This window comes from Tamandua tetradactyla, chromosome 1, assembly GCF_023851605.1.
Source record: "Tamandua tetradactyla isolate mTamTet1 chromosome 1, mTamTet1.pri, whole genome shotgun sequence".
In the NCBI taxonomy this organism is placed as follows: domain Eukaryota; kingdom Metazoa; phylum Chordata; class Mammalia; order Pilosa; family Myrmecophagidae; genus Tamandua; species Tamandua tetradactyla.
Window position 1 is genome coordinate 141,277,292 of NC_135327.1, and position 19,206 is coordinate 141,296,497.

Genomic DNA, 19,206 nt, shown 5'->3' on the forward strand with positions numbered 1-19,206 from the left:
AGAAGCTAGCAGATGATGCGTGTTTGCCATGTGCCCTTCCAGATGAGAGAGGAACCCTGACCATGTTCACCATGTGCCTTTCCAGATGAGAGAAACTCTGTGTTTGCCTTGTGCCTTTCTGCTTGAGAGAGAAACCCTGAACTTCATCGGCCTTCTTGAATCAAGGTATCTTTCCCTGGATGCCTTAGATTGGTGGTTTCTATTGACTTGTTCTAATTGGGACATTTACTCGGCCTTAGAACTATAAACTATTAACTTATTAAATTCCCCTTTTTAAAAGTCATTCTGTTTCTGGTATATTGCATTCTGGCAGCTAGCAAACTAGAACAGACTTATTATTTGGTATTCCTGACAATTAATTCTGAAGCAAATTTCTAATATTTTTTATGATCGAAATTATGTAGAACATACCTTGGTGGGGAAAGAGAAAAGAGAGACAGCATCAATAAAGTGTCACAATATGTATGTAACTTAGATTTTTAATAAGAATAAATAACTTTGAACTAACTTGATTTTGGTTGTGATCAGGAATATAAATTTTGTTGCATAAATAAAATATTTGTCAAATATGACCCTGCTTTATATTGTGGAGAGTTAGAGATTGATAAGAAAAAAGAAAGGCAAGAGTTAGAAAGGGGGGGAAACTTGGAGAAGAAGCAAGTGCACAGCAGTAGGGGAAAGGAAAGCAGATAAAACAAACTGTTAGAAAGGCTGTTACAATGTACAAACTAAACTGCTTTTGCTACAGAGCTTGCAGTTAATCTAGGATATGAATCCATGATAAAAACAGCTACCATCTACTATTTGCAACCCTTTGAAGTTCTATTCAGCCAATTAACCAGTCCCTAATCTTTCATTACACTTAAGTTAAAACCTTTCGAGGGGCTTCCAGTTGACCATGATGGTAGCAAAAGATGCTCCAGTGCCATTCCCCCAAAGACTCTGAATGATAAGCAGAAACTAGCAGAGCCATCTTCTTTAAAACTACAGAAAACAAAGGGTTGCAGAAACTAGGAGAATGCTAAAACAAGAAAAAGCAGCTTGAGAAATGGTAGGCAGAGAGTATAGTGGCCTGGCCAGCACCTGTTCCACCCCCTCCCCAGTGTCATGCTAAGCTGCATTCCCATTGAGAGTCACTGGCCCTATGCTTGGGGGGAGAAGAGTAATCCCTATATGCACATACAAGGATGCCTGTATGTTGGTACCACTCTAGCAGGTGGAAGCCTGAAAGACTAAACCAGGAGACTTGTCTTGTGTTTGTCTTCCCAGAACATGTTCGACAGAAAGAGGCAGCTTGTGGTTAAAGCAGTGTAAGAAATGATTAAATGAAGAAGCCTGGGGCCAAGGATTATCTGTATTGTCATATGATAGAGCATCCAGAATGGGGTGAAAGTTTGTTTCATAGGAAGTAGAGGGGATATTCAAACTCCTACAAATTGGGGAATACCTAAGTCCACAAGCAAAGAAAACAAATCAGGATAAGAAGCAGGCTCCACCCAGGCTCAGATAACACAGAGAGGATCCTGCACTTCGCATTCATCTTGAGCTGATATTCTTAGCTGAGATACTAAGCTCTGAAGGCAACCACCAGCCAAAGAAGAGCCAATATGCAAAGATCATGAAAGATGTTCTTTGCATTGGTTTCTTTATTCTTGTTAGTTCCAGGTACTCTAGGAAAAAAGCCAGAGTTCAATGGAAGCCAGAGAAGTCAAGCAAGGCTGCCATGTGCACTGCCATGTGACAGAAAAGTCAAAGACCAAGAATCAGTGGCAGCCAATCCCAGAATATCACAACCTTATGGGAAAAAGTATCACTTTGATAATGCCTTTATTCTGGACTTCTCCTACCCTAAAACTGTGAGTCAGTAAATTCCCATTGTTTCAGCCAATGATTGCATAATATTTGTTTTAGCAGAAGGAAACTAAAACACAGAATGACTGGAGCTTAAAATCACAATAACTGAAATTTAAAAATTCCTTGGAGGATTTCAGCAGCAGGTTGGAGCTAACAGAAAGAATCAGTGAACTTGAAGACAAGACAATGAAATGATTCAGGATGAGGAGTAGAAAGAAAAAAGAATTTTAAAAAGTGAACAGAGCCTAAGAGACTGTGGGACACTATCAGGCATATTAATGTGCATATTATGAGAGTCCCAGAAGGAGTTGAAAGAGAGAAAGGAACAGAAGGAATATTCAAGAAATAAGGGTATAAAACTTCTCAAATTTAATGAAAGACATGAATATACACATTAAGAATCACAACAAACCACAAACATGATCAACTCAAAGAGAAGCATGTCCAGACACATAGTAATCAAACTATCCAATGCCAAGGACAAGGAGAGGGTTCTGAAAATTACAAGAGAAAAGCAACATTATATATATGACAGAATCCCAATAAGATTAAGTTCCAATTTCTCAACAGAAACCTTGGAGGTAAGAATGCAGTGGGATGAAATATTTAAAAGGATGAAAAAGAAACCATTACCAATCAAGAATTATGTATCCAGTAAAACTGTCCTTTAAAAATAATGGGGAGATGAAGACATTTTCAGATAAACAAAAGTTGAGGGAAACTGTCAATAATAGGCCTGCCATCAACAATGCTAGAGTGAATTCCTAGACTGAAAGGAAGGACACTAGACAATGGATAGAAATGGCATAAAGAAATAAAGATCTCCAAATAAAGATCTACACCCCATTAGCAGAACAAAGGAAAAAAAAAACCCAAAATCATAACAACTGATGCAGAAAAGGCATTTGACAAAATCCAGCACCCTTACTGAGGAAAACACTTAGAAAACTAGGAATAGAAAGAAATTTCCTCAATATAATAAAGGGCATATATGAAAAACCAACCCCTAACATCACACTCAATGGTGAAAAATGGAAAGCTTTCCCTCTCACAACAGGAATGAGAGAAGGATACCCACTGTCACTACTGTTATTCGGTGTTATACTAGAAGGGCTAGCTAGAGTAATTAGGCAAGAAAAAGAAATAAAAGACATCCAAATTATAAAGGAATAATTAAAACTTTCCCTATTTGCAAATGGCATGACTTTCTATATAAAAAAAATCCTATAAAATCCATAACAAAGCTGCTAGAGCTAATAAATAAATTCAGGAAAGGGACAGGGTACAAGATCAACACACAAACATCAACAGTGTTTCTGGACACTAATAATTAACAATCTGAAGAAGAAATCAAGAAAAAAATTCCATTTACAATAGCAACCAAAAGAATCAAATATCTAAGAATAAATCTAACTAAAGGTGTAAAGGGCTTGTACACAAAAAGAACAAAACACTGCTGAAAGAAATTAAGAAGACCTAAGTAAATGGAAAGTCATTCCATGTTCATGATTGGAAACTAAATATTGGTAGGATATCTATTCTTCCCTAAGCCATTTACAGATTCAGTGAAATCTCAATCAAAATTCTAATAGCATTCTTGGAAGAAATGGAAAAGCCAATCATCAAATTCATATGCAAAGGTAAAGGCCCCCGAATAGCCAAAAATATCTTGCAAAAGAACAGAGTTGGAAAACTCACATTTCCCAATTTTAAAACATTACTCAACTCAGTAATCAGAACAGCATGGTACTGGCACAAGGGCAGACATTTAGAACAATGGAACTGAATTGAGGGTTCAGAAATTAACCCTCACTTCTACAGTCTATTGATTTCTGACAGGGATGCCATGTCCACTCAATAAGGAAAGAATAGTCTCTTCAACAAATGGTGCTGGGAAAACTGGGTAGCCATCTGCAAAAAAATTAAGGTAGACCTCTGCCACACACCATATACAAAAATGAAATAAAAATGGATGAAATACTTAAATACAAAATGATCAAACTCCTAGAAGAAAATATAGAGAAGCATCTTTAGGTCCTTGTATTAGGTAAGGGTTTGTTAGACTTTTCAATAAAAGCCTGAGCAACAAATGAAAAAATAAATGGGATCTCATCAACATTAAAACTTTTGTGCATTAAAGGACTTCACCCTGAAAGTAAAAATTCAATCTACAGAATGGGATAAAATATTTGGAAACCACATATCTAATAAGGGTTTAATATCCAGAATATATATTTTTTAAAAAGCCTACAACTCAACAACAAAAAGACTAACAACCCAATTAAAAGTGGTCAAAAGGAACTTATGTGAGGGGAGGAGCCAAGATGGTGGCTTAGTGAGGTGTGGGATTTAATTCCTGCTCCAGAGCAGCTAATAAATAACCAGGAACAGTACAGAACAACTGCTGGAGCCACACCAGTGATCAGACACAGAGCGTACCCCAGTCTGGACCAGCTGGACTGGCTGTGAAACCCCCCAGAACCGTGAGTTCCCCAAGTTGTGGTGGCCAGCGCCCCTGCCCCACAGGCTGCTTCCCAGAGGTGAAAGGAAAGAGACTTTACTAGCACCAGGGCTAAGCACAAAACAAATGCCAATTGTGGAATTAATTAACAAATTCTGACACTAAAAATAGGCCCCCAGCTCAGCTGAACCTCAAGTAAAAGCAGAGGTCTTTTTTTGCCCCAGCACAGAGGGAGCAGGGCTGACAGACAAAAGAAAAAAAACAGGGTTTTTTGGGTATCTGAAAAGGTCTGGGCCCTGCAGGAAAGGAGGGGGAACATAGGACTTGGAGATATACAGAGCAACATATCAACTTGAGCTCTTGATTGGGAAACCTGAGGAACAGGGTCCTGCTCTGAAAAGGATTTTTCTTTTTCTCTTTTGTGGTGGTGTGTTTCTATGGACTGATTACTCTTTGGATACAGCTGCAAGGCTTCTCGGGTGTCACCGCCCCAGGCATAGGGAGAAACAGGCTTGTTTGAGAGCTTGTTTGAGAGAGCTTGTCTGGAGTCTGTGCCTTCCCCAGGAGAGGTGTGGGGCCCAGCTCAGGTGGAATCCCCCCCCCAAGAAATTCAGACCCCAGGGTCTGGAAAAGGGAATCGATTAGAGCCAGCCTACAACCTCTCCTCTGTCTTCACCACACCCCTAGCAGGGAAAGTCTGCTGAAGTTAAAGGTACTGCATCACTTTATGCTGTTGGGACCTGCAGACAGAAAAATGCCACATACTGGGCAGGATAGGAAAAATGCAGTCCAGAGACTTCATCAGAAAGGCTTTTAATCTGCTGGGTTTAACCCTCAGGGAAAATCGATGCAGTTGACTCTTTCCTTCTGAGAGGAGGCCAGTTTGGTCTGGGAAAATCTGACTGGGTCTATAATACCTAAGTAGATCCTCCTGAGGGGTGCGGGAAAGGCACCATACAGGCAGGGCAAGAAACAAAAAAAAAACAAGAACTGGAAAATCCTGATCTATTAAACAAAACCTAAGCTAGAAGACTGGAATAAGCTGAGCTGAATCTCAAAGAACAGATAAACAACGAAGTCACCCAGAAAGAAAATCCTAGGGAAAAAAAGTGAAAATTATCTCCAGAATAAACTAATTACGGTAATTAAATGCCCAGACGTCAGCAAAAAATAACGAATCATACTAGGAAAATTAAAGATATGTCCCAGTCAAAGGAACACACCAAAAATTGAAATGAGATACAGGAGTTGAAACAATTAATTTAGAATGCTCAAACAGACATGGAAAACCTCATCAAAAGTCAAATCAATGAATTGAGGGAAGATATAAAGAAGGCAAGGAATGAACAAAAAGAAGAAATCAAAAGTCTGAAAAAACAAATTGCAGAACTTATGGGAATAAAAGTCACAGCAAAGGAGATGAAAAAAACAATGGAAACCTACAACTGCAGATTTCAAGAGGCAGAAGATAGGATTAGTGAACTGGATATCTGAAATCTGACAAGCAAAAGAAAATATAGGGAAAAGAATGGGAAACTATGAGCAGGGACTCAGGGAATTGAATGAGAACATGAAGCACATGAATATACGTGTTGTGGGTGTCCCAGAAGGAAAGGAGAAGGGAAAAGGAGGAGAAAAACTAATGAGGAAATTATAACTGAGAATTTTCCAACTCTTATGAAAGACTTAAAATCACAGATTCAAGAAGTGCAGCATACCCCAAACAGAATAGATACAAATAGATGTACTCCAAGACACTTAATAAGCAGAATGTCAGATGTCAAAGAGAAAAAATCTTGAAAGCAGCAAGAGCAAAACAATCCATCACATGCAAGGGAAGCCCAATAAGACTATGCGTAGATTTCTCAGCAGAAACCATGGAGGCAAGAAGAGAGTGGGATGATATATTTAAGATACTAAATGAGAAAAACTGCCAACCAAGAATTCTATACTAGCAAAACTGTCCTTCAAAAATGAGGGGGGAAATTAAAACATTTGCAGACAAAAATTCACTGAGAGAATTTGTGACCAAGAGATGGGCTCTGCAGAGTCGAGAGGTTATCCTGGAGGTTATTCTTATGCATTAAGTAGATATCACCTTGTTGTTCAAGATGTAGTGGAGAGGCTGGAGGGAATTGCCTGAAAATGTGGTGCTGTGTTCCAGTAGCCATGTTTCTTGATGATGATTGAGCAATGATATAGCTTTCACAATGAGACTCTGTGAATGTGAAAACCTTGTGTCTGATGCTCCTTTTAGCTACTATATCAACAGAAGAGTAAAACATATGGAATAAAAATAAATAATGGGGGGAACAAATGTTAAAATAAATTCGGTTTGAAATAGTGGTAAATGAAAGCGAGGGGTAAGGGGTATGGTACGTATAGTTTTTTTTCTCTATTATCATTTTATTTCTTTTTCTGTTGTCTTTTTATTTCTTTTTCTAAATTGATGCAAATGTACTAAGAAATGATGAATATGCAACTATGTGATGATATTAAGAATTACTGATTATATATAGAGAATGGAATGATTTCTAAATTTTTTGTTTAATTTTTTAATTAATAAAAAGAGTTAAAAAAAAAAGAGATGGGCTCTGCAAGAAATACTAAAGGGAGCACTAGAGACAGATAAGAAAAAACAGGAGAGAGAGGTGTGGAGAAAAGTTTAGAAATGAAGACTATCAGTAAAGGTAAAAAGAAGAAAAGTGAGATGTGACATATAAAATCCAAAAGGCAAAATTATAGAAGAAAGTACTGCCTGTACAGTAATCCAGGGAGTTACTGGATTAAACTCCCCAATCAAAAGACATAGACTGGCAGAATGGATTAAAAAACAGTACCTATCTATATGCTGTCTACAGGAAACACATCTTAGAACCAAGGATAAACATAGGTTGAAAGTGAAAGGTTGGGAAAAGATATTCCATACAAATAACAATCAGAAAAAAGCAGGAGTAGCTATACCAATATCCTAATAATATTAGTAATACTAATATACTAATGAAATTAGACTTCAAATATAAAACAGCTAAAAGAGACAAAGAAGGACACTATGTGTTAATAAAAGAAACAATTCAACAAGAAGACATAACAATCATAAATATTTATGCACCCAGCCAGAATGCTCCAAAATACATGAGGCAAACACTGAAAAGAGAAATAGACACATCTGCCATAATAGTTGGAGACTTCAATTCCACACTCTCATCAATGCACAGAACATCTAGACAGAGGATCAATAAAGAAACAGAGAATTTGAATAATACAATAAATGAGCTAGACTTAACAAATACTGAATGGTCTCACTGATATGAACTGACACTAGTGAATGAACTTGGAGAATTTCATTGGTAACAGAGACCATCAGGAGACAGAAATATGGTAGATATTGGGTAACCGGAGCTGTGCAACAGGACTCATTTTAAAAATTCAGAAAGATAGCACAATACTACCTAACTGTAATGCAAAATGTTAGAACACTGAATGAAGCTGAATGTAAGAATGGTAGAGAGATGAGGCCTGGGGGCACAAATGAAATCAGAAGGAAAGATAGACAATAAAGACTGAGATGGTATAGCCCAGGAATGCCTAGAGTATATAATGATATTGACTAAATGTGGAAATTTAAAAATGTCTCTGCATGAGGAAGTACAAAGGAATGTCAATAATGCAGGGGGGTGAAAATAGATGGCAATTAATATTTTAAAACTTTAATGTATGTGTGAGACAAGCAAAAAATGTTTATTTGGTACAAAATTTATGTTTTGACTAGTGCTTTCCTAGTATAACTTATGTAGACAGCTTAATCAAACACCATAGTACTTGGAACCTTGCGTAGGGCATGAGATTTTGTAAGTTTGTCCAAAGTGATGCCCAGATAAATCCCAGAGCAATTTGAACAGTGAATAAGGAAGTATTTGCAGAGTCCCTTAGGGGGGATGGTGAGAAAGGGGGAAAATTCAACTTCCCCAAGTGGAGAATTCTTGATACTCTCACAGGCAGTGGGGATAGCCAATATCATCATACAATTATCTTCAAGTAACATGGCCACCGGAGCACAGCTCCACATTTTCAGGCAGTTCCCTCCAGCCTCTCCCTTACATCTTTATTAACAAGGTGATATCTATTTAATGCATAAGAATAACCTCCAGGATAACCTCTCAACTCTGAGGTTGAGATAGCAATAGGCTGAGCCTCCAATCTTGGGGTTTGTTCATATGAAACTTAATTCCACAAAGGATAGGCTAAGCCTACTTAAAATTAGGCCTGAGAGTCACCCCCAAGAGAACCTCTTCCATTGCTCAGATGTGGCCTCTCTCTCAGCCAACACAACAAGCAAACTCACTGCCCTCCCCCTCTCTACATGGGACATGATTCCCAGGGGTGTGAACCTTCCTGGCAACATGGGACAGAAATCCTAGAATGAGCTGGAATTCAGCATCAAGGGACTGAGAAAATCTTCTTGACCAAAATGGGGAAGAGCAAAATGAGACAAAATAAAATGTCACTGGCTGAGAGATTCCAAACAGAGTTGAGAGGTTATCCTGGAGGTTATTCTTATGCATTAAATAGATATCACCTTGTTAATCAAGATGTAAGGGAGAGGCTGGAGGGAACTGCCTGAAAATGTGGAGCTGTGCTCTGGTGGCCATGTTACTTGAAGATAATTGTATGATGATATGGCTGTTGCAGTGTGACTGTGTGGTTGTGAGAACCTTGTGTCTGATGCTCCTTTTGTCTACCTTATCAACGGACAAGTAAATCATATGTATTAAAAATAAATAAATAATAGGGGGAACAAATGTTAAAATATATTTAGTAGATTGAAATGCTGGTGATCAGTGAAGGGGAGGGGTAAGGGGTATGGTATGTTTGAATTTCTTTCTGTCTTCTTTTTATGCTTTTTCTGAAGTGATGCAGATGTTCTAAGAAATGATCATGATGATGAATATACAACTATGTGATGATGGTGTCAGTTATTGATTACATAACAAGAATGGAATGATCATATAATAAGAATGTTTGTGTTTGTATGTGGTTATGTATCATAAATAAATAAAGTAGTCAAAAGACTGAAATAGAAATTTCCCCAAAGAAGATAAACAAATTACTAAAACCCACATGAAAAAATGCTCAATATCATTAGCCATTAGGTAAATGTAAATTAAAAACCACAATGAAATATCTTTCACACCCACTAGAATGGCTACTACTTAAAAAAATGAAAAATTACAAGTGATGGAAAGGATGTGGGGAAATAGGCACTTTCATTCATTATTGGTGGGAATGTAAAATGATAGAAGAAAGCTGGCAGTTCCTCAGAAAGTTAAGTATCATATGACCTGGCAATCTGTATACACCCCCAAAATTTGAAAGTAGGGATTCAAACAGATATTTATACACCCATATTTCTAGCAGTATTACTCACAATTGCCAAAAGATAGAAGCAGCCCAAAGGTCCATCAACCAATGAACAGATAAACATATTGTGGTATATACATATAATGGAATACTATTTGGCCATAAAAAATGAATGAAGTTCTGGTACATGCAACTATGTGTATGAGCCTTGAAAAGATCATGTTGAGTGAAATAAACCAGATACAAAAAGACAAATATTGTATTATTGCACTGATATGAACCAATTAGATAAAGCAAATTAAGAGAGTCAAGAACTAGAAAACATTTACCAGGGACCAGGGTGGGGAGGGAATGAGGAGTTCATGCTTAATTGGGTCAAAACTTCTATCTGGATGGAAAATTCTTCTATTATCATGGAAAATTTTGACAATAGTCTTTGGTGGTGGTAGGACAATACTGTAAACATAATTAATGGCACTGAATTTTAAATTCAGTGAATATGGTGAGAATAGGAAATTTTATGTTATATAAATGTTACTAGAATAAAAATTTAAGGAAAAACAAAGGACTTTACAACACAGAAAACCCTAAGGTAAACTATGGACTATAGTTAATAGTACATTATAATAATATTCTTTCCTCAATTGTAACAAAAATGCCACAATCATTCAGTGTTAAAAAATAGGAGGAATATATGGGAACTCTGTATTTTCTGCATGATTTTTCTATGAACCTACCAATTCTCTAATAAAAAATATTTAAAATAAAATTAAATTAATGCTTGAATTAAAAAAAAAAAACACCTTTGGAGAGTCCATTCTGACTGAAGTACTAATAGCAGCCCATCAAGCAGAAATGACGTTCTGGATTGCAGTAGCCATATAAATCAGTATCTGGTGAGCTAGATAAAATCTAAACAAAGGCTTGGAATCACACACATACAATGTCCACTTGTGCACACACAATCTGATTTTTCTTTGTTTCATTACAAATGACATTTTCTAAAATGTTTCACAATGATTTTTGCTTCATCACAAATACATTAACTAAAATTTCCATAAAGAATGAAAAGCTCTCTATGAAAACAGTTAATTTTGGTAGCAATATATTATATACCAGCTCTCTATTATGTAAAAAATACCCTGATAATAGATATCTATATTTATATATACATATGCATACATACACAAATTTGATTTTAAATATGCCTATTTTCTATTGCAGTAGTATCCTTTAAGATATTTCTCATTAAATAGTTTTAGACAGTGACTCTCTCATCACTTTGTAACAATGTACTAAACAAAATTATTAACTTCACTAAATGGGCAAACTATGTTTAAACTGTTAGTTTGTTGGATCTCTGGATAAAGGAATACCAAAACTACTTGCTACTATGTAAGGTTTTACCTTCACGTTGTTGGTGGTGCTTTTCCACATATAAGTGCCAATAACGAAATATCAACCTTTGGAGTCTAAAATTTTCATAGTTTATTGCTTTTTCCATTTTTTCAACCATACCATCATCTTCATTTGCATGTGGTATTGCTATGTCTCTCCAAGTGCTACAGGCAAAAAATACAGAAAAATAATATTCTGTATTAGGAGAGGACTCCCAGCATGAGTCAGGTTTCTGGCATCATGGGATTGAGAAAGCTTTCTTGACCAAAAGGTAGAAGACAGAAATGTGGCTGAAAGATTTCAACCAGAGTCAAGAGGTTATCCTGGAGGTTATTCTTATGCATTATCTAGATAGCCCTTTTTAGTTTCTTGTATATTGGGGTGGATGGATGGAAGTGCCTGAATCTATTCAGCTGTGTCCCAGTAGCCTTGATTATTGAAGACTATTGTATAATGATATAGCTTTTACAGTGTGACTGTGTGATTGTGAAAACTTTTGTCTCATGCTTCCTTTACCAGAGTATGGACAGATGAGTCAAAAAATAAGGGTATAAATTAAATAAATAATAGAGGGGAATAAAGGGCAAAAAATTGGGTAAATTGAAATACCAGCGGTCAATGAGAGGGAAGGGTAAGAGGTATGGGATATATGAGTTATTTTCATTTTCTTTCTTTTTCTGGAGTGATGCAAATGTTCTAAAATTTATCATGGTGATGAATACACAACTATGTGATGATATTGTGAGCCATTCATTGTATACCATGCATGGGCTAAATGTACATGTGAAGATTTCTCAATAAAAATATTTTTAAGAAAAGCTTGGTTAGTTTAAATCAAATGCAAGAGAAAAGGGAAAGGGGCAGGGGATCCACAGACAGCTTATCATTTGAGATCAGCTGTGGGTTTGGGGTGAAGTGTGTGTGTAGTGTGGGTGGTGGCCACAGATGTGAGTTTGGGTTTTAGGCGAAGTTGCACCCCAGAGCTGGAAAAATATTTATTAACTAGGCAAAAGGTCAGTATTGAGGCAAGTGGTTTAGCTAAAATAAGATGGATGCTGAGGCAGCACATAAAAAATTTGATAGTTAAAAGAACACATGACCAAGAAACACTAACCAGAGTCTTCCTGAGATTTTTGCTGGAGCTATTAGTAGAAACATTCTCTTTCTCTGAGATTACGAGCCATCAGGTAGCTGTAGGATAGATACTTCTAGTAGCTGACTTATTGCCATGTGGTAAAATCATCTCAGAACCAGACATATAGAGACAGAAGTGAAGAAAGAGTCATCATTTAAACCCCAGAGCATTAAGTTAGCTTCAGCCATTCTTCCTCCCAAAGAAGTGAAATGATAAAATCCCTCTTTTGCTTAAATTAGTTCGAGCTGGTTTTCTATCACTTGCGATCATAATAGCCCTAACTAGTATACTGAGGAAAAGGATAAAGAGATGAAAGAGAAAAGAAGGATATAGATAGAGAAGACATAAAGTGAATGGGGAAAATTCAGCTTTTGAAGGAGAGAGGGGGAAATGGAGCAATTATAGAATCCCAAGATTTAATAGAAAAACAAGTATTCCTACTTTGAAGGAAAACCTAAATTAAAAGGTGCCAATACCCCTCTAGAAGTGTCCTGCTCAAATTATTGAAATTCTTCAGACATGCAGATGAGGCGGGGAGAGTAGTGGATAAAATCAAAGTCAGAAGAGCAGGGCAAGATGGCAGCATACTGAGGTGTGGAATTCAGTTTATCCTCCAGAGAAAATAGTAAATAACCAGAAAGTGTATGGAACAAGTGCTGGGGGAACATCAGTGACCAGACACACATCATACACCAGTCTGGAATGGATGGAACAGCTGAGATCCCCTACAGAAACTGTAAGTCTCCCAAGCCAATGCTCCTCTCCCATGGGCTGGTTCCCCGAGGGGAAAGGAAACAGACTTTACTAGCAGCAAAGAAGTTAGCTCAACCAAACTCCAATTGTGGAATTAATTAACAAAGTCTGTCTACTGAAAACAGGCCCTGAGCTGAGATAAACCTAGAGTAAGCACAAAAGGAACTCCAGAAGTTTTAGCTCTAGCAGAAAGGGGGCAGGGATGACAGAAAAAAAAAATTAAAAACCAGAGACTTTTTTACTTGGACAGCACAAAATACTGGAAAAGGGCTAGACTCCAAGAAAAGGGGGCACATAATGCCTAGGGACATATACTCTTATGTACCAACTCCAGCTCTTCATTGGAAAACCCAGGGATCAGGTGCCTGCTCTGAAAAGGCTTTCTTTTTTTTCCTTTTAACTTTGTAACCATTCATTAGATAGAACTGCAAGAACTCTTAGGCTCCAGCACTGCTCCAGGCAAGGATAGAATTAAGGCTTATCTGAGAAACAAAGTAAACAGGTGAAAGGGACAATTCTCTCAAGGATGTCTCTTCCCCAAGAAAAGGTGGGTGGGGCCCAGCTCAAGTGGAAGCTCTCCTTCAGGGAATTCAGGCCCCACAGGCTGGAAAACAGAATCAATCAAACCCCACCTACTACCTCAGCCTGGGTCACAACCACACCCCTGCAGGGAGAGTCTGCTGAAATTAAAGGCACCATCTTACTTTATATTGATGGGAAGCTGTGGTCTGACAAGCAACACATGCTGGGCAGTATAGGAAAAGCACAGAGACTAGAGGTTTCATGGGAAAGTCTGACCACCTGCTGGGTCTCACCCATAAGGAAACTTGACACTCATGACTCTCTCCTCCTGAGATGTGAGCCTGTCTGGGAAAATTTGGCCAGATAATATTTGAAGAGACCCTCCTCACAAAAAGTAGGCTCCGCATGGGCAGGGCAAGAAACAGAAAAATAAGAACTGAAAAATCCAGATCAGTTAAACAGAACCTATGCTAGAGGTCTAGAGAAAGTTGAATAAAAAGCCAAAGAACAGATAGAGAATAAAACCAAAACAAAAAAGGCAAGCTCCAGAATAAACTAATAAAGGAAATCAGGTGCTTAGATGCCAGCAAAAAATAAATCATACTAGGCAAATCAAAGATATGGCCTAATCAAAGGAAAAAAACACAGCATTTCAAATGAGATACAGGAATATGAAATAACTAATTCAGGATGTTAAAATAGACATGCAAAATCTTATTAAAAATCTGGTCAATGAGTTGAGGGAAGATATAAAGAAGATATTGGGTGAACATAAAAAAAGGAATTCAAAAAGCTGGAAAAAAAAACAAGACACAGAACTTATGAGAATGAAAGGCATAATAAAAGAGAAGGAAATAACAATGGAAACCTATAACAATAGATTTAAAGAGGCAGAAGACCAACACAAAAAAAAATATATAGGGAAAAGAATGGAAAAATATGAGCAGGGTCTCAGGGAATTGAATATAAGAAGAAGAGCAGGAATATTCATGTTATGGTGTCCCAGAAGTAGAAGAGAAGGGAAAAGGAACAGAAAGAATAATGGAGGATATAATCACTGAAAATTTCCAACTCTTATAAGAGACATAAAATTATAAATCCAAGATGTACAGCATTCCCCAAACAGAATAGATCCAAATACATTTACTCCAAGACACTTACTAAATAGATTCTCAAATGTCAAAGACAAAGAGAGAATTCTGAAAGCAGTAAGAGAAAAGCAATCCATCACATCCAAAGGTAGCTTGATAAGACTATGTGGATGTCTCAGAAGAAACCATGGATGTGCACAGGCAGTGCTATATTAGTAAGGTTCTGAAAGAGAAAAACTGCCAACCAAGAATTCTAGACCCAGCACAACTGTTCTTCAAAAACAAGAAGGAGATTAAAATACTTTCAGACAGACACAGAGAGAATTTGTGACTAAAAAAGGCCAGTTCTATAAGAAACACTAAATGGAGATTTACAGGCAAATAGGAAAAGACAGGAGAGAGGGGTCTGGAGGAGAGTGTAGAAATGAAGACTATTAGTAATGGTAAAATGAGAAAAAAATTAGATATGACATATAAAATCCAATAGACAAAATAGTAGAGGAAAGTACAGACTTTACAGTAATAACATTAAGGATTAATGGATTAAATTCCCCAATCAAAAGACATACACTAGCCAAATGGATTAAATAGCAAGTTCCACCTATATTCTACTTACAAGAGACTCACTTTAGATCCAAGGACAAAAATAGGTCAGAAGTAAAAGGTTGGAAAAAGATATTTCACACAAAAAACAACCAGAAAAGAGCAGGGATAGCTATACCAATATCTGACAGGTTAGACTGCAAATGTAAAACAATTAAAAAGAGACAAAGACAGACACTATATTTTAATAAAAGGAACAATTCAACAAGAAGACATAAAAATCATAAATAATTCTGCAATAAGCCAGAGTGTTCCGAAATGTATGCAGCAAACACTAACAACACTGAAGGGAAAAGTAGACACTTCTACCATAATAATTGGAGATTTCAGTTCCCCACTGTCATCAATGAGTAAATGTATAGACAGAGGATCAATAAGGAAATAGGGCTTTTGAATAATATGATAAATGAACTGAACTTAACAGACATTTACAGGACATTATACCTCACAACAACAGGAGATGTATTTTTCTTAAGTGCTTATGGATCATTCTCAAGGAGAGACCATATGCTGGGTCACAAAACAAGTATCAATAAATTTTTTTAAAAAGACTAAATTATACAAAACACTTTCTTGGACCACAATGGAATGAAGTTGGAAATCAATAGCAGGCAGAGGGCCAGAAAATTCACAAATATATGGAGGCTAAACAACACACTTTTAAACAACCAGTGGGTCAAGGAAAAAATTACAAAAGAAATCAGTAAATATTTCAAGGCAAATGAAAATGAAAACACAACATATCAAAATTTATGGGATGGAGCAAAGGCAGTGCTGAGAGGGAAATCTATTACCTTAAATGCCTATATTAAAAAAGAAGGAGCAAGAATCAATTAACTATTGACTCATTTGAAAGAACTAGAGAAAGAACAGCAAACAAACCCCCAAAGTCAAACGAGAAGAAATAATGAAGATTATAGCAGAAATAGAGAAAAAAATAATGAAGATTACAGCAGAAATAAAATGCGATTGAGAATATGAAAATAAAGAAAATCAACAAAATCAGAAGTTGTTTCTTTGAGAAAATCAATAAAATCAATTGATCCTTAGCTAGGCTGACAAAAAAAAAACAAGAGAGAGGATGCAAATAAATACAATTAGAAATGGAATAGGGGACTACCACAGACCCCACAGAAATGAAGAAGGTAATGAGAGAATACTATGAGCAACCATATGCTAATAAACTAAACAACATAGGTGAAATGGACAACTTCCTAGAGAGGCATGAACAAACAACATTGACTTGAGAAGAAATAGATGACATCAACAGACCAATCACAAGTAAAGCAATTGAATCAGTTATCAAGAGGCTCCCCCAAAAGAAAAGTCCAGGATAAGATAGCTTCATATGTGAATTCTACCAAGCATTCAAGAAAGAATGATTACCAATCCTATTCAAACTCTTCAAAAAAAATTGAAGAGGGGAAGCTAAATAACTCATTCTATGAAGCCAACATCACCCTAATACCAAAGCCAGACAAAGATACTACAAGAAAAAAAATTACAGACCAATCTTTTTAATGAATATAGATACAGAAATCCTCAACAAAATACTTACAAATTGAATCCAGCAGCACGTTAAAAGAATTATGCACCATGACCAAGTGGGATTTATTCCAGATATGCAAGGATGGTTCAACACAAGAAGATCAACTAATGTAATACACATATCAACAAATCAAGGCCAAAAACCACATGATAATCTCAATTGATTGAGAAAAGGCCTTGGACAAGTTCATTGTCTTTCTTGATGGAAACACTTCAGAGGATAGGAATAGAAGGGAACTTCCTCAACATGATAAAGGGAATATATGAAAAGCCCACAGCGATCATCATCTTCAATAGGAAAAGACTGAAAGCTTTCCCTCTAAGATCAGGAACAAGACAAGGATGCCCACTGTCACCATTGTTATTCAACATTGTGCTGCAAGTTCTAGCCAGAGCAATTAGACAAGAAAAAGAAATAAAAGCCATTCAAATTGAAAAGGAAGAAATAAAATTCTGTTTGCAGATGATATGAACTATAAGTTGAAAATCCTGAAGAATCTATAGCAAAGCTACTAGAGCTAATAAATGAGAACAGCAAAGTGGCAGAGCTCAAGATCAACACTCAAAAATCAGTAGTATTTCTATACAGAAGTATTGAGCAATCTGAGGAGAAATTCAAGGGAAAAAATTCCATTTACAATGGCCCAAAAGAATAAAATATTTATGAATAAATATAAGTAAGGCTATAAAAGATACAAATACAGAAATCTATAAGAAATTGCTAAAAAAATCATGGAAGACTTAAATAAATGGAAGGCTATACTGTGTTCATGGACTGGAAGACTACAATTAAGATGTTAATTCTACCCAAACTGATTTATAGATTCAATGCAATATGAATGAAATCTCAACAATTTACTTTGCAGAAATAGAAAAAATAATAACCACATTTATTTCAAAGGGCAGGGTGCACCAAATAGCTAAAAAAAAAAAAAAATCTTGAGAAAGAAGAATAAAGGAGGTCTCACACTAACTGACCTTAAAGCCATATTACAAAGCTTCAGTGGTCAAAATAGCATGGTACTGACATAAAGATCCTGATGAGAGGAATCGAATTGAGTGTTCAGAAATGGACCCTCTCATCTCTGTACAACTGATCTCTGACAAGGCAATCAAGCCAACCCACTTGGGACAGAGCAGCCTCTTCAAAAACTGGTGTTTGAAGAATTCATTATCCATACGCAAAAGAATGAAAGAGGATCCATATCTCACACACAAAATGGATCAAAGACCTAAACATTAGAATTAAGATCATAAAACTTTTAGAAGAAAATGTAGGCAAATATCTTATAGATCTTGTGATAGAAAATGGTTTCCTAGACTTTACACCCGAAGCACAAGCAACGAAAAAAAGAAATGGATAACTGGAGTCTCCTCAAAATTAAACATTTTTGTGCATCGAAGTACTTTGTCAGGAAAGTAAAAAGGCAGCCTACGCAATGGGAGACAGCATTTGGAAACCACATATCAAATAATGGTTTAATTTCCAGAATATATAAAGAGATTCTACAATGCAACAACAAAAAGACAAACAACCCAATTAAAAAAATTGGCAAAAGACATGGACAGACACTTTTCAGAAGAGAAAATACAAATGACTAAAATGCACATGAAGAGATGCTCAACTTCTATTATGGAAATGCAAAGCAAAACCATAATGAGCTATCACCCCACATCCACTAGAGTGGCCATAACTAAAATAAAAAAAAAAAAAAGGAAAATGACAAGTGCTGGAGAGGATGTGGAGAAAGAGGCACACTTATCCACTGTTGGTGGGAATGTAAAATGGTGCAACCACTCTGGAAGGCAGTTTGACAGTTCCTCAGGAAGCTAAGTACAGACTTGCCATATGACCTAACCATCTGATTACTAGGTATATATCCAGAAGAAAATATAATGTAACAAAATTATTTGTTATAATAAAAAATAAAAGAATGTTATTTTGGCATAACATTATGCCAAAACTAAATGCCAGCAAGCTGGGGATATGGGGAAGTGGTACCAAAAAAGACAAGAGAACAAAGGAAACAACAAAAATTTATAATAAAAGCAAAAACATGATTAAAGAAATATGACCCAAAAATACATTAAGACAAGACAATACAACGGAATAAATTCTATTAAAATAAAAAGATTCTCAAGTTGAGTATAAAATAAATTTAAATAAATATTGTTGACACATAAGTCAAAATGGTCCAAACTGGTTACAAGAATCAGCAAAGATAAACTATGCCAATGTGGAGGGGAATTGCTCAAAGAGAAAGGATGTAACAGGGGAGGGGGAAGTAGGCAGTGGGCAGGAGAAACTGCAGGAATAGGAAATGAGAAATGGCTAATGAGAGTTTAAACTGTTAGGAATCTGTGGTTTGAACCTTCTGCCAGGTCTTCTCATTAACATAATAAAATAGCTATTTCTACATTCAGTTGGAGGTGCGGGTGGAGAAAGTCTTGAATAAAGTTTTGAGGTAAGGTTACCTGGA

The 19,206-nt window shown here is 36.5% G+C and overlaps 1 protein-coding gene across 15 annotated transcripts in view; it reads right to left on the reverse strand.

Moving 5' to 3' along the window:
• Positions 1 to 19,206, reverse strand: part of FBXL13 (F-box and leucine rich repeat protein 13) — a 309,023-nt gene that overhangs the window by 246,311 nt on the left and 43,506 nt on the right. For 14 of the 15 annotated variants that reach the window (XR_013173955.1, XR_013174037.1, XM_077155879.1 and 11 more), the window contains one exon: positions 11,084 to 11,238. Coding sequence is in view for 13 of the 15 variants with exons in the window: in XM_077155879.1 (XP_077011994.1) it covers positions 11,084 to 11,238 (155 nt within the window). In the remaining 2 variants the exon portion in view is untranslated. Of the gene's footprint in view, positions 1 to 11,083; positions 11,239 to 12,188; positions 12,266 to 19,206 lie in introns of all 15 variants that reach the window. The other variant, XM_077156652.1, reaches the window with a different exon arrangement.